Source organism: Musca autumnalis, unplaced genomic scaffold (genome assembly GCF_047663935.1).
Source record: "Musca autumnalis isolate F117 unplaced genomic scaffold, ASM4766393v1 scaffold_1, whole genome shotgun sequence".
In the NCBI taxonomy this organism is placed as follows: domain Eukaryota; kingdom Metazoa; phylum Arthropoda; class Insecta; order Diptera; family Muscidae; genus Musca; species Musca autumnalis.
The window spans coordinates 157293377-157307063 of record NW_027411644.1 but is presented as its reverse complement, the minus strand read 5'-3'; the positions used below and the strand labels follow the sequence as shown (position 1 = coordinate 157307063).

Sequence of the window (13687 nt, the reverse complement as noted above, 5' to 3'; positions counted from 1 at the left end):
TGTGTATTACATTCCAGGGAATATTTTTTCAAAAGAAAATATTCTGGAAAAGTTAACGGTTTTGGAGATAAATGTAAAAAAAATGTGGAATTTTTGCATATATTTTGAAATTTAAGGCAATAAATGCAGTTTTTCGAGTTCATTATTTCTCCAAATATTTTATTCTTGTCTTTATCTACAAATTTGCTTCAGAGGTCAGAAGAAGATTCGCATTGGTTTCAGAGATATAACCCCGAATTTCTTTAAAAACTCAATATTTAACCATGTTTAGATGGGGCCATAAAATACGAGCTGGATTTGACACAACAAAACCCTACTAGGGTTTCTTGTCGTTTGGGTCTGTACTTTAAAAAATCTTCAGTTCGAATTGTTTGCACAAGATCACCTTAAAAATGTTGCACAGTGTTATGAAAAGACTTTATATATGTGGGTGGACCTACTGAAGGCTCTCAGGCGAAATTTCTGCCGCTTAGGGATACGTGGCGAGTGAAGCTAAATAGACCATTTGGGTCCACTTTTTGAAAATAATAATCCCATAAGGGTTAATTGTAGAAATTTAACAAAAATTTAACCGATGATGAAATGCCTTCATATGAGAGTATGGACCTATTGAGGGCCCCTCTAAGCGAAATTTATTCCGCGTAGGGATATATGGCGTGCACAACCAATTAAAAATATTTGAAGAAATATTATTTTTCACATAATTTCATTATGTAATTCAACAGAAATTCCGGCATCTTATAGTATTTTTTGCTTTAAAAACAAAATATTTTATTTTTTGCACAACTTTGTCTTTTATTGAGTCTTAAAAGGTACAAGAGTATATGAGTATGACCATTTGCAGCTCTGAATCTGCGATTTCTTTGTAACACATTTACACCTAAACGGCCATACATATTTTTTCATAATTATCTTTGTTTTTTTTTGCTTTTTTCTTTAAAGCAAAAACAAATCATGTGCTCATGGTTAACGCCCATGTTGACAAGGCTATAACATATTGGAAAAATTATGATTTATGAGTATTCACTATGGAGGAATTACTTGTGTGTGTGGCTTAGTTGTTGTAAGGGATGAATGATCATGGTGTCTACAAGAAAAAAATGAAATTATGACAGGCCTAGTGAGTACCTAAAGTACAAGTACACAAAAATATGAATTCATAATGAAAAATATAAAACAAATATGGCTGAAAAAATTATGTTTACAATAACAATACATTGTGTGGGAATGAAAGGTAAATGCATATTACTTCAAATATACATATGCAACAATAGTAAATGAAATTGTCATTTTAGTTTTATAATAGAGGAAACACAAAATGTTAATATCTAACCCATTTCAAATGTCGATTTTATGTGATTTATGAATACACTCAATTCAATCGATTTTAAGAATATAAAAGAAATCCTGCGTTGAAAGAAGGAATCATTCGATACAATTAAATTCCCATAAACATCAAATATCACAAGCAAAGCCACACAAACTCATACATTGACAAAACAATAAAAACAATTCAAATTGAAGTAGGTAGGCAAGTACCTGACCTTAGTCACCACCCTTAGTAGCATATCAAATCGACTTGGACTTTCTTTTTGGAATTCGTTTTGCGGTTTAATTATTAAGGGAAATCAAGAAGTGAATACTGCAAACATAAGTCAGAATTTTGTTTTGGGAATGTGTTTAAAATTATAAAACAAACCCCCTAGAACGTTGACTAGCAAAACACAAGAGCTAGAAGCCATACTAGTGAAGTAGAAGGAGTTAGTTTGTTTACAGTAGTCTTAAGAAACGTTTGTTGGTTTTCAAAATTATATGAAAACACATATAAATATTTAAAACTCCTTTGTTTGTTTACTGTTGTCGCTTCTTTGTTAATGTTTAAAATAATTTAAAAATATAATAGTTTTCGAATGTGTTGTGTTGTTAATTAGAAAAAAATAACTCAATTAAAATTTAAATGAAAATATAAAAAAAAAAATAATTGCAAAAAGGATATAACCCGACAAAATATATTTAATGGAAATCAATAAATAAATATTATGGGAAATATTCGTTCGGAAAAATAATTGCAACAGAAAGAAATAAGCTAGAAAAATGTGGATATAATGGAAATCTATAAATAAATAAAAAAAACCATTTATTCGGAAACATTGCAGACACATTATAAATTATCAACGGATATGAAATCTTTTATGTAGTATATTATCCGAAAAGTGCATAAGGTATGTTTGAATCTATCGACTCTAAAAAAATTATCACTTAACTCTGTTATACTCCGAACGGATAAGCTCTATATGTTTTCGAGGGGTTTTCCTTCAAAAAGTTATAAGTTACATTAATTGTGCGCATATTTCTTTGACCCATGGTAAAATACATAAGCTGATTTAAACCAATCAGTTAAATTCATTGTTGTTGCGAAATAATCGTATGAAAACGTAAGCAAATATGTTGACAACTATAAGGTCTTTCAATTAAAATAGTCTTGTTGTTGTAGTTCACTAGTTCACTTTTTTGTATCTAGGAAGAAAATCCCAACCTCGCCTACTTTAGGGACATACACCTGAGCCATAGACTAATGAAGGTATAGACGAAGGATTACTCAATTTTTCCGCTGTCAAGTCACTCAAACCTGAAAACTGAAAAAAGGTCGAAGACGATTTTTGGGGAAAATTACAATATTTTCTTGAATATTTTTATCTGAAAATATAGTTCCCATCAAAACCTAAGCCCATGTAGTATTTTGCCATAACAAAATATTTATTAACTTGTATTTTTTGGCATTTTATATTGAGTTTCTTAATTACCACACTAAATTCGAACATACTCGGTGAGAGCATTCCGTCATCTATACCTTCATTAGTCTATGCTGAGCTCAATATTATTAACTGTATCAGTGATCCAAATAATCTCAATAGTCTTGCTCTACTAAAATATTCAAATAATTTTTTGGAAAAAGTGTGTATAGAAAAAGCGTCAACTACAGAATATCAAGAAGCCATGTTCTACCCGAAAAGCGTTCCAATTCGCTAAACATCACCAAATATTGTGGTGTAGATCACGAACGAACTAGTATAAACGATTCGCTGAACTGAACTTGATCAGCCAACGCTGTGGTTTTTAGTTAATCAAAAATAATCTTAACTAGTTCAGTTCAGGCATTTGCGAAATACGGAAAGGGTATTTCCGATTTGGGTATCAGCCAAAGTTGTTCTTTTCAGTTCATTAATGACCGAATGAATTACTGATCGAATGAATTGCTGACCGACGATTAACTACAAAATAATAGGTATAGTGCAGTTGACAAACGAACGAACTAGTATAATTGTACGATTCACTGAACTGGACCAACCAAGACTGTAGTTTTTAGTTCATTAACCGGCCACAGAACTACTGACACATGACCGACTGAACTTTATTGGAACAAAGGAGGAATGAATTAAAAGAAAAACTATCAGAGAGGGAGAGAGAAAGGTTAACTGAATCATTAAACGATTGCACCAATGAACTGAAAGTTCACTTGCCCATTCAAAAGGGCTCGATTACAGAGGAAGATCTTCCGATCTGAACTAAAGTATGAACTATAAAAGTCGGATTTTAAATATAGTTGTTTTGCATCATAATAAAACTCCCAACAACGGCTCTATTAGTGCACCTAGTCTTTTGGTTACTTTTTTCTCGACATAAAGTCAACTTGAGCCACACTGATCATCTGTGCTATTCTATAATTGCATAATAAATTTTGCAGCATATTTTCATCCACGGGAGGGTTTAAATCAACGATTCACCGAAATGAAGTGGGTGAACCAACGCTGTGCTGTTTAGTTCACTAATAGACCCATTGAACCAACGAAATACTGACAGATGATCCTATGAACTTTACTGGAATGACGAAGAAATTAATGTTTTATTAGCAAACTTCTGAATAATATCGATGAACCATTGATCAAAAATTCTAAATAATTCATTCAAAGGTTGTCGATTAAAAAGCAAGTTCCTCTGATCTGAAGTCAACTATAAAAGCCGGATTTTTAATATAGTTGTTCAGAATCGTAGTAAATCTCCTAAGAACGGTTGCTCTTAGTGCCTGAGTGTTTTTCCTTGTTTTCTGTGGCAAAGTAAATTCAAATTAGCAACATTCTTCATCTCAGCTATTCTCCCTTTGCTGAGTAAATGTTGCAGCATATTGTCGTGCACGAATTGGTTTAAATGAACAATTCACTGAAATGAAGTGGGTGAACCAACTCTGTGCTGCTGTCTGACCAGAACATCAAAATTTACGGTGGTGTTAAATCCTCTGAGAGTAATGATGGCTTACATTTCCTGAGTAATGAACGAGACGTCGTTCGAACTTGGCGAAACCAACGAAATCTTGACAGAGGATCGAATGAGCTTTAATGGAATGATGGAGAAATGAACTAAAAGAAAACATGTTTTATTTGCAAACTCCTCACTAAGTCAACTTCTGGTCGGAAATGACTACTTCCACAAGAATGAACTATAAAAGCAAAATCTCTCCTTGTCAAAGTAAAGTCAAATTGAGCAACATTTCTCATATCGTCTATTTTTCCCTCTTTTGGTTCACGAAATGGTTCGTTTATCGATTCACTGAAATGAAGTGGGAAAGCCAATGTTATGCTGCTTAGTTCAATAACAGACCGATCGAACCAACGAAATACTTACAGACATGATGAAATTTTAATGTGGCGTAAAACGGCCAGCTGATTGGTTTTCAAACATTTTGACATATTGAAGAATTTTCGGCCAAAATAGAGTTGTTGTTGTTCTACTTACGTGACCTGATAAATAGATCTTGACTTAAAGATTACCAACTCATCTTTACTGGAACGACAAGAAATTAACTAAAAGAAAAAAATGTTTTATGAACTAGTTGTGAACTAGAGTGTTTTCCTATTTTCCTTATCGAAGTAAAATTAAATCAGGAACCATTTCTAATTTCCGCTATTCCTTCCCCTGTGCCCATTATGATTTCATATTTTTTCTTCCACCGTACCTGTCATATTTCATTATTAATATGAAGATCATCCCTTAATATTTTGTGCAGAGGGTTAAGGGATGATCGTCATATTTGAAATGAAAATATGACAGGCTCAATTATTACCTACAAGCGAAAATTATGAACTTATAATGGAGTAAGTAGATTGTGGTTTGAATAGACAATGTATTGTATTTTTCATATGTAGATCAGTTGAGTACATTCAACTGACCTACTTGAATGGGGAGATTCGGGCCATTTTTTGTATAGTTTGTTCGCAAGAGTTAATATATTGTCAATTTGTTGTTTTTAAGTTTATATATGTATGTATGTCTGATCCCTGTTTGTAGAGCTTTATCATAATTGTCAGTCTATATACTGACCTTTAAAATATTCCCAGGATTTTGGAAAGACACGTGAATCCATTTCTCACTCTCCACCCAAGGCATTATTCAAAATTTTCGAATCAATCAAAAAACATTCGGGTTTTATTTTTCAAAATTTCTCACAATTGCTAACAAAAACGTTCTCATAACTTATGCCTATTTTAAGATGAAAGTTTCATTGTACCATTTTATGTGCCTTTGGCCGACTTTGTTGTTGTTTTGTTTTATCTTTCGCGCACGTTGTGGTCTTCTACTACGACGAGTATGTGTCACATTTGAAAGTAGACAAAGAATTGTTATAATTTATGGCCTTTCCTAAAAAGACAATCATCGTCAGCGTCATTGGTGACATAGAGACAACAACGATTGAAGCAACAGCGGCAACACTCCCAGACCCAATCCCAAAAAGTACTCCTCACCCAGTGGACAGCAACAAATTTTCTAAGCACATGATCACACAACTGAGCCAACAAATGTTGATCATTGCTGTCTGACGCGACGCGGCGATGCTTATTTGCTTGCTCTGCAGCAGCCAGCCAGCTCTTGTTTCTCTAATGAAATGCTTCAATGATTTTTGAATATGTACTACGCGAAAAGCGCCAAAATGAAATGAATTTCAACTTGTTAAGCTTTTTATGTGTGTATGTAAGTCTTTATGGTGTTTATTTTGGCTATTCTAAGTTAAAGGGGTTCTTTTGTTGTTGTTCTTTTTTAAAATATTCATGGATTTAATTAACACCAATTGAACTGCATGTCATTTTGGTATTTAGAGGAGACAACAACAAATTAACCAAAAATATTTAACACACACAATGTGAATGTGAAGTAGTCTGTTTTGTTTTTTATTTAAAAAAAATGTTGTTGTTAAAAAGTTCCCTCTTCTCCCAGCAATGGACTTTAGTTTTTTGCATTTCTCTGTGTAGACAATCGTCGTGTATATAATTTATGATCTGAGTCAATTGTTGTTTCTTTCGCTTGTCGAAAAAATATTTATTGTTTTTGAATATGCTTGGCTAGAAGAATTCTTTTTTTTATTTTTGTTGGTTTACCAAAATGTCAGCTGGCAGTTGGCAAGTGTATAAGAATGAATTTATAAATATGTATTTTAAAATTTTTATAATTTATGTTTAAAAGATTTGGCTTTGATGTAAATATTGGCTAAAATAATATTTGACAAATTTTTTGATTTATAAAAAAATAAATATATATTTCAAAACAAATGTAGAGCTTCCAAAATTGTTTAAATGTATTTTAAGCGAAAACTAATTTAAGTGCATTTTGAGCACAATACGATAGTTAGCAAACTGTTCTAAATAATTATATTGCCATTTTGAGCACAATATGACAGTTTTGATACTGTTATACAAGTGTTATACACATCGAAATTGTCTACAAAACTTTGTCAAAACGTGTATGTAATATTTCCCAAAGGTGTTTACACTATTTTCAATGCATATCAGTAACCATAAAACAGTTATACAAAGAAAAAGGCATAAATGACATTGTATAACAATTTTATAATTACGGGAACATATTAAAAATATGAAAAACACTTTTTTAATATTAAATACACATTTTGGAGGATATTTTTTCAAAATTTCAATGAGTATAACACTTGTATAACAGTTTTGAAACTATTATATTGTGCTCAAAATAACACTGAAACATTTTAGAATCGCATTTAAACTGTTTCTAATATATTAAAGTGCCATCTCCTTGTTTTAAAACTGTTATACCGCTAATGAAAAGCATATATTCCCCTTTTAAAATTGCTTTATGTTCAGTTAATCAAATAAATCTATTATCTCAATCATCGATGTTATGTATTTACATTGATTACCTATCAAAATTTAACATCCTAACGCAAAATTGAAGAGCAAAAAGAACAAGGCTACGTGATTGCATAGTTGTTGTGGTTGGTTAATAATAATCGACTTATTTTGTGGATAACTAACAAAATTAAAATCCTTAATTCCATTTAATTTTAACAAACTTTAAATTGTAGACTTAGCTACATAACAGCACAAACTCTGCTGGTAGTGGAGATTGCAATGCGTTTGCGTTGTGATTATGACCTTAAAAATTACCGACAAGAAAGCTTCGTTAGTCTGAACGACCAGTGAGGAGGGTCTGCCAAAATACCCATACAGGTTACGTAATTGTAGTGTAGATTGAAAATGCTAGCAGGTCAAAAACCTTGTACCTCATATACAAGACAGCAGCAACAATAACAGAACAAGAACGAAAATAATAATAATAACAACAACAAGAACTGCAACAGCAAATGCCAAGAACAAGAACAACGTCCAAAGTAGCAGCCATAACAACGTTCCATTTTCCAAACCATACTCTTTCATGCTTGCCACAAGTTAGTTAGGAGGCTTGTTTGTTGTGTTGTTGATATTGTTGTTCTTATTGTATGTTATTTTAGCGGTTATATTGATTTTTTGTTCATTCTTTGCTAAAAAGCAATTCTGTTCGAATATCGAATAAAAATAGCCGGTAAGGAGGGGAAAAAACCACGCCATCTTCAGTTCAGTGTTAACTCCAGAGAACAGACATAACAAAGGCCAATAAAAGAGATTTTTGCCAATGCTGGCGGTTTGTCGTTTAAGTGGTGATCGAAAAGATTTCCTCAATTGACCAAAAAACTGGAATTTATTACAATTTTTTGTTTGCAAAGATTATTGTAATATGTATGTAAATTCATAAGTATGGTGTTGTTTAAAATTTTAACCGAGATAACAAAGCATTTCCATATTTAAATTCCTTACGGAGAGGACTTTCAAACAACTGGTATTATGTTGGAGCCCTTTGTTTTTCTTCTTTATTTAACCAAAAAAAAAAAAATTATGCTAAAGGGTTAAATTGCCCACTGGTTCGAAATTATGGGTTTCACGTGCTTTTGTTTTTGTGGGCAATGTATGCCGCCGCATGGCCAACTTGAACTCTTACATTATTTTCCGGAGTTGTTGTTGTTTTAGTTTATTTTTTGCTTTAAAATCTCATGTCTTATTTGTTGCCTTGTTTTTGCAAATGTCGGCCGTAACATTGTTGTTGCAGCAAGTTAATAAGTTTTCATGTTGCTTTTTGTGAAGTTTGTTGTTTTGTATATTGTTCTCCGTCTAAATATGTATGCTTAAGATTTTGTAGTGAATGTACAAACGTTAAGCTGTACATGTACATGGTACATTTTAACAGCATTGTAAGCACGAGCTCAACTACAAAAGGCCATAAAAATCCATGTTTAAATTTTTTAAATATTTGTTTATGGATTTAGGATATTTAGGGAAAATAATTTGAAAATGCTTTGAAGTGTATTGAGAGAAAAAAGTTGGTGTGGAAAAAATTCATTAAGTGTTTTCCTATCCAAATCACATCAGTATAACAGTTTTTTAAACTGGTATATTGGTATAACAGTTTCTTAAACTGTAATACTTAGTTGCAAAATAATTAAAATCGATTTCCGAGCCTATTGGCAATATTTTAGGTAGTTAAAAAATGTAATAGAGACTGTTAAAACTGTTATACACATGTTTTAAAAATAGATTAAAAAAATTTTATTTATAAAACTCAATTCTTATATTTCACTATCAAATAAAAATTGTTCTCCAAATTCTAATATTAAGGTGTTTAAAAATTGTTATACAAATATAACAGTTTGTCAAATTGTTATACTCAGTTGCAAAATAATTAAAATCGATTTCTCAGCCCCTTGAAAATGTTTTAAATAATTATGAAATGTAATAAAGACTGTTAAAACTGTTATACGCTTGTTTTAAAGCTCTTTGGTGGAAAGTGGCTAATAAAAAGATTCAAATAAATGTTATTTATAAAACTTAATTCTTATATTTCACTATTAAATAAAAATTGTTTTCCAAATTTAAATATTCAGGCGAAATATCATAAAAATAAATTTGTCTGTTCTTCTTCGATCTTAGAACAAATTCTTGCCGAAGAAAATCGAACAAACTTTATAAAATCCCCCAGACCTTTGTACAGAGTTTATTTTAAATATCCCCAATGGAATTGACACTTGAAATACAATAAATTTTGTAAATTTAAATGTTCTTTTTTATAAAGTAAATTTGTTTTATAAAATGAATTCATAATAACATAAAATAACTCTCTATAATATTGAACATTTTAGTGAAATATTAGCTTAAAAATTATTTTGGTTTCATTTTATTTTTAACACTTCCTTTCCTTATAACAGTTATTTTCTACTAGAATCCCACTTGTATAACAGTTTCCGGCTTAAAAAAATTATGAAGCAATGACTTATCATTTGGGATTAGGATTCTTTCTTTGGGTTTCTTTAGAAATTGTTATACACATGTAATAAAGCCTTTGGGAAGAAACAATTTAAGAATGTAGTTTAAAAAAATTATGAAGGCAATGACTGATCATTTTAGGTTCTTTAGAAATTTTCACAACTGTTTCACAAATTTAATGAAGTATTTCTTTCTCTACTTGCTCTTACAGGCACGTTCTTTTTTATACAATCTTCCAAATGTTTTCCATTTATTTGAAAACCATTTAAGGCCTGAAAAAGCCACAACCAGCATTATCTCCATTTCAAAAGCCTAAATATGTTTAAATATCAACGTGAAGCATTTTACTTTTCAGCACTACCCACTTATTTTTGGGCCATACATTGTTATATGTGAAGGTACGCGTTTCATACATAATTATGTCCTTTACCGGTTTTTGTAGTGTAGAAACACCGTAACTACCAAACAACCAGTCCAATTCCATCCAGTCACTAGTGATGGTGGTGGTGATGAGCGGCAGGGATATGTTGCCACTTTAACAGTACAGCAAGACAAGCCAGCCAATTGTTCCAAAAGGAAATTTGCAATTTACCCTCATTGCTATTGAAATTATGCACGAAGGGAATGTTGTATTTACAGGATATATTATCAGTTCAATATAAAACACTTGAGGGTTATTTTATACTTCTTTTTTGGTAACTAATTTTTCGTTGTTTTTTTTTGTGCCACATAAACGATTTAATCAAGAATTTTATTTTGTTTTATGATCTTGAAAATTATTGTGTAAATATAAATATTAAAATGATGTTGTGGCATTTAGTTGGTCTTTCGTATCTGATTTTGGGTTGAGAAGAATGTTAAATATTTTTATCTTACAGTGGAAAGAAAAGCTTATGAAGAGTAAGGCAAATCTAAAAATGGTATAGAAATATTTATATAAATACATAAATACTCATTCGGGATTGGTCTCTTTTGAAAATAATATTTATAGTACAAATTTGATTTGTTGACTATTTTGCTACAGAAATGTTATATTTCCTTTACTAATTTTCATTTATTTTCCCTTTCTTCTTTTACAGTTTTTTTTCGCATTACCTTTGCGCTTCGTTCATTTGGTTCCTACCCTAAATACGGCTAATTATTAGCCGCCAAAAATTCTGAACAAAATACCGTCCATCATGGATCCTGATTGCTTTGCCATGTCTTCATATCAGTTCGTCAACTCACTGGCCTCATGTTATCCCCAACAAATGAACTCACAACAGGGTCATCCTGGCAATCCTAGCGGCAGTGCAAATACACCCAACAGTAATGGCGGTCCTGGTGCCGGTAGTGCGGGTAGCGGCAATTCTGGTGCTGCCACGCCGGGTAATGATTATTTCCCTGCCGCTGCTGCATATGCACCAAATTTATATCCCAACACACCTCAGGCTCACTATGCCAATCAGGCAGCATATAGTTTAGGTGCGGGCGGCGGTGGTGGTGGAGCTGGTTCTCAGGCCACACCTCCCGAAATGGTTGATTATACACAATTACAACCTCAACGTTTGCTAATGCAACACCAACAGCAACAACAACACAATGCCCATGCGTCAGCTGTTAATCAGCAGCAGCAACAACAACAACAGCAGCAGCAACAATTAGGACAACAACACCCGCAACAACAACAACCCGGCAATATTAATTGTAAATATGCCAATGATCCTCAAACACCCACCGGCAATAACAATAGTTCCAGTAATACAAATAATAATCAACAATCATTGGCCAGTCCCCAGGATTTGTCGACACGAGATATATCACCCAAACTTTCACCGTCATCGGTTGTGGAAAGTGTTGCCAGATCTCTGAATAAGGGCGTATTGGGAGTTAATTTAAATAATAATCATAGCAATAATGTCAACGTACCCATGCACAGTCCCGGTGAGGGAGAATCCGACTCGGAAAGTGATAGCGGCAACGAAGCGGGCAGTAGTCAAAATAGTGGCAATAAGAAAAATCCTCCACAAATATATCCCTGGATGAAGAGAGTACATCTGGGTCAAAGTAAGTACCAAAACAGAAATTATTATTTTTTTTTTATATTAAGAAAAATAAAACAATTTTAGAATTGTTTAACAATTTTCAAACAAGTTTTTAAGTTATAAAACAATAATTTCCAAAAGAATATCATAATTCAAAGGGGCCGGTTTCCCTAATACAATTCGGAACCAAATTCGTTCGAATTACTAACAAACTTTAGTTTTTTTTTCAAAAATATTTGATTCAACTTTGTTTTCTATCAAATTACAATTCATCACAATAACAGGAGCTTGGTTTCGAATCGTCTTAGGGAAACTGATCAATAAATAAACGTTTTGAACTCAAATTTTCATTTTATTCTCAAGAGTTCTACTTCATATTGTTTAGCTAGTTCATGTTGATATTTCAAAATCTCAACGCCTAATAGCTTATCTAATGGAAATGTTCCTACATTCAGTTAGTTGACAATTTTAACCTTATTAGCTCATTTAGCTGATTGCTCCTTTTGTCGATTAACAGCTACCTTAATCTGGTTAGGTGGAATGCACCCAACACAAATTGTATCTACTCTCCTCGGAAGATTAAATCCATGAAATTTTGTTAAATATCTTTGCAAATTTTTTACCATGTGTATAAGATTCTAATTTTTAAATTTTATAAAGATTTTTCCTTTAATTTTAATCTTAAAATCATTTCAGAACCGTTGTATAACAGTTTCCAACCTTTCCTTTGTTGTGCAATAAACTTAAATATATTCTTGTTCCATGGAAATTGTCTTTTAATGTATGGTTCTCGAAGTTCCGACATTTAGCCACTTAGTTTAGATTTACTTTAGACAGTTTTCCTGGCAGCAATTGTATATTTGTTCGAAAGAGGGGTGAGGCATACCACCCTCTCTCACCGATAAACTGACAACTGCCACAAGGAAAATTGCCTAAAGTAAAAACTTTAGGAAAAACGTTACTCGGGAGATTAAATCCACGAAATTATGTTAAATATCTTTGCAAATTTTTTACGATGGGTATAAGATTCTAATTTTTAAATTTTATAAAGATTTTTCCTTTAATTTTAATTTTAAAATCATTTCAAAACAATTGTATAACAGTTTCCAACATTTTCTTTGTTGTGCAATAGAACTTAAATATATTTTTGTTCCATGGATATTGTCTTCTAATTTATGGTTCTCGAAGTTTGGACATTTAGCCACTTAGTTTAGATTCACTTAAGACAATTTTCCTGGCAGCACTTGTCTATTTGTTCGAAAGAGGGGTGAGGCATACCACCCTCTCTTACCGATAAACTGGCAACTGTCACAAGGATAATTGCCTAAAGTAAATCTGGACATATTGAAGTATTCAAAATTCATGATTTGCAGCATTTCAATATCTTAAAACTGTAACAGTAAAATTGTTATACAATATTGTTATTTGAATAATACATATTTCATTGCATTCAAAATATTGAAAATGCTACTAATAGATGTATAACAGTTATAAATGAGTTTGTTATTTAGTTTATTCCTTTAGGCAACAGACTAAAATTCCAAAAAAAAGTTTTCAATTCATGTAGATTTAGCATTTATCCCATTTTTAGTCTGGGAACGCCACTGTACAGCTGTTAGAAACAGTTGAGAAACATTTTTTCAATACATGTAAAGTTGAACTTTAACAAAGTATTGGTTAGAAATGCCGATTAATTTATATTTTTCCCACGTAAAACATTTTCAATATTTGATTTTTGATTCAATTTACTTAATTATCTACTTTTAAATTCATTAGGAAGCAGATTCAAATTCTTAAAATATATTTTGACAGCTGTATAACAGTTTAGAAAATGTTCTAAATTATATTCAGTAAATGTGAAAATTAATTTGATAATTTTTAGGTTTTTCTACTTTTGGCAATAGCTTACGATCCAATAAAAATTAAAAATTCTTAAATACAGCTGTATAACAGTTTAGAAAAATTTTCTATATTTTATTTAGTACATTATATTATGCAGTACAGCTGTAT

At 31.7% G+C, this 13687-nt stretch overlaps 1 protein-coding gene across 3 annotated transcripts in view; it reads left to right on the top strand.

The window, feature by feature from the left end:
• Positions 1-13687, top strand: part of Scr (homeobox sex combs reduced) — an 89869-nt gene that overhangs the window by 27441 nt on the left and 48741 nt on the right. For all 3 annotated transcript variants that reach the window (XM_073958718.1, XM_073958716.1, XM_073958717.1), the window contains one exon: positions 10733-11699. In XM_073958718.1, the coding sequence (XP_073814819.1) occupies positions 10832-11699 (868 nt within the window). In that variant the 5' untranslated portion in view covers positions 10733-10831. The remainder of the gene's footprint in view (positions 1-10732; positions 11700-13687) is intronic.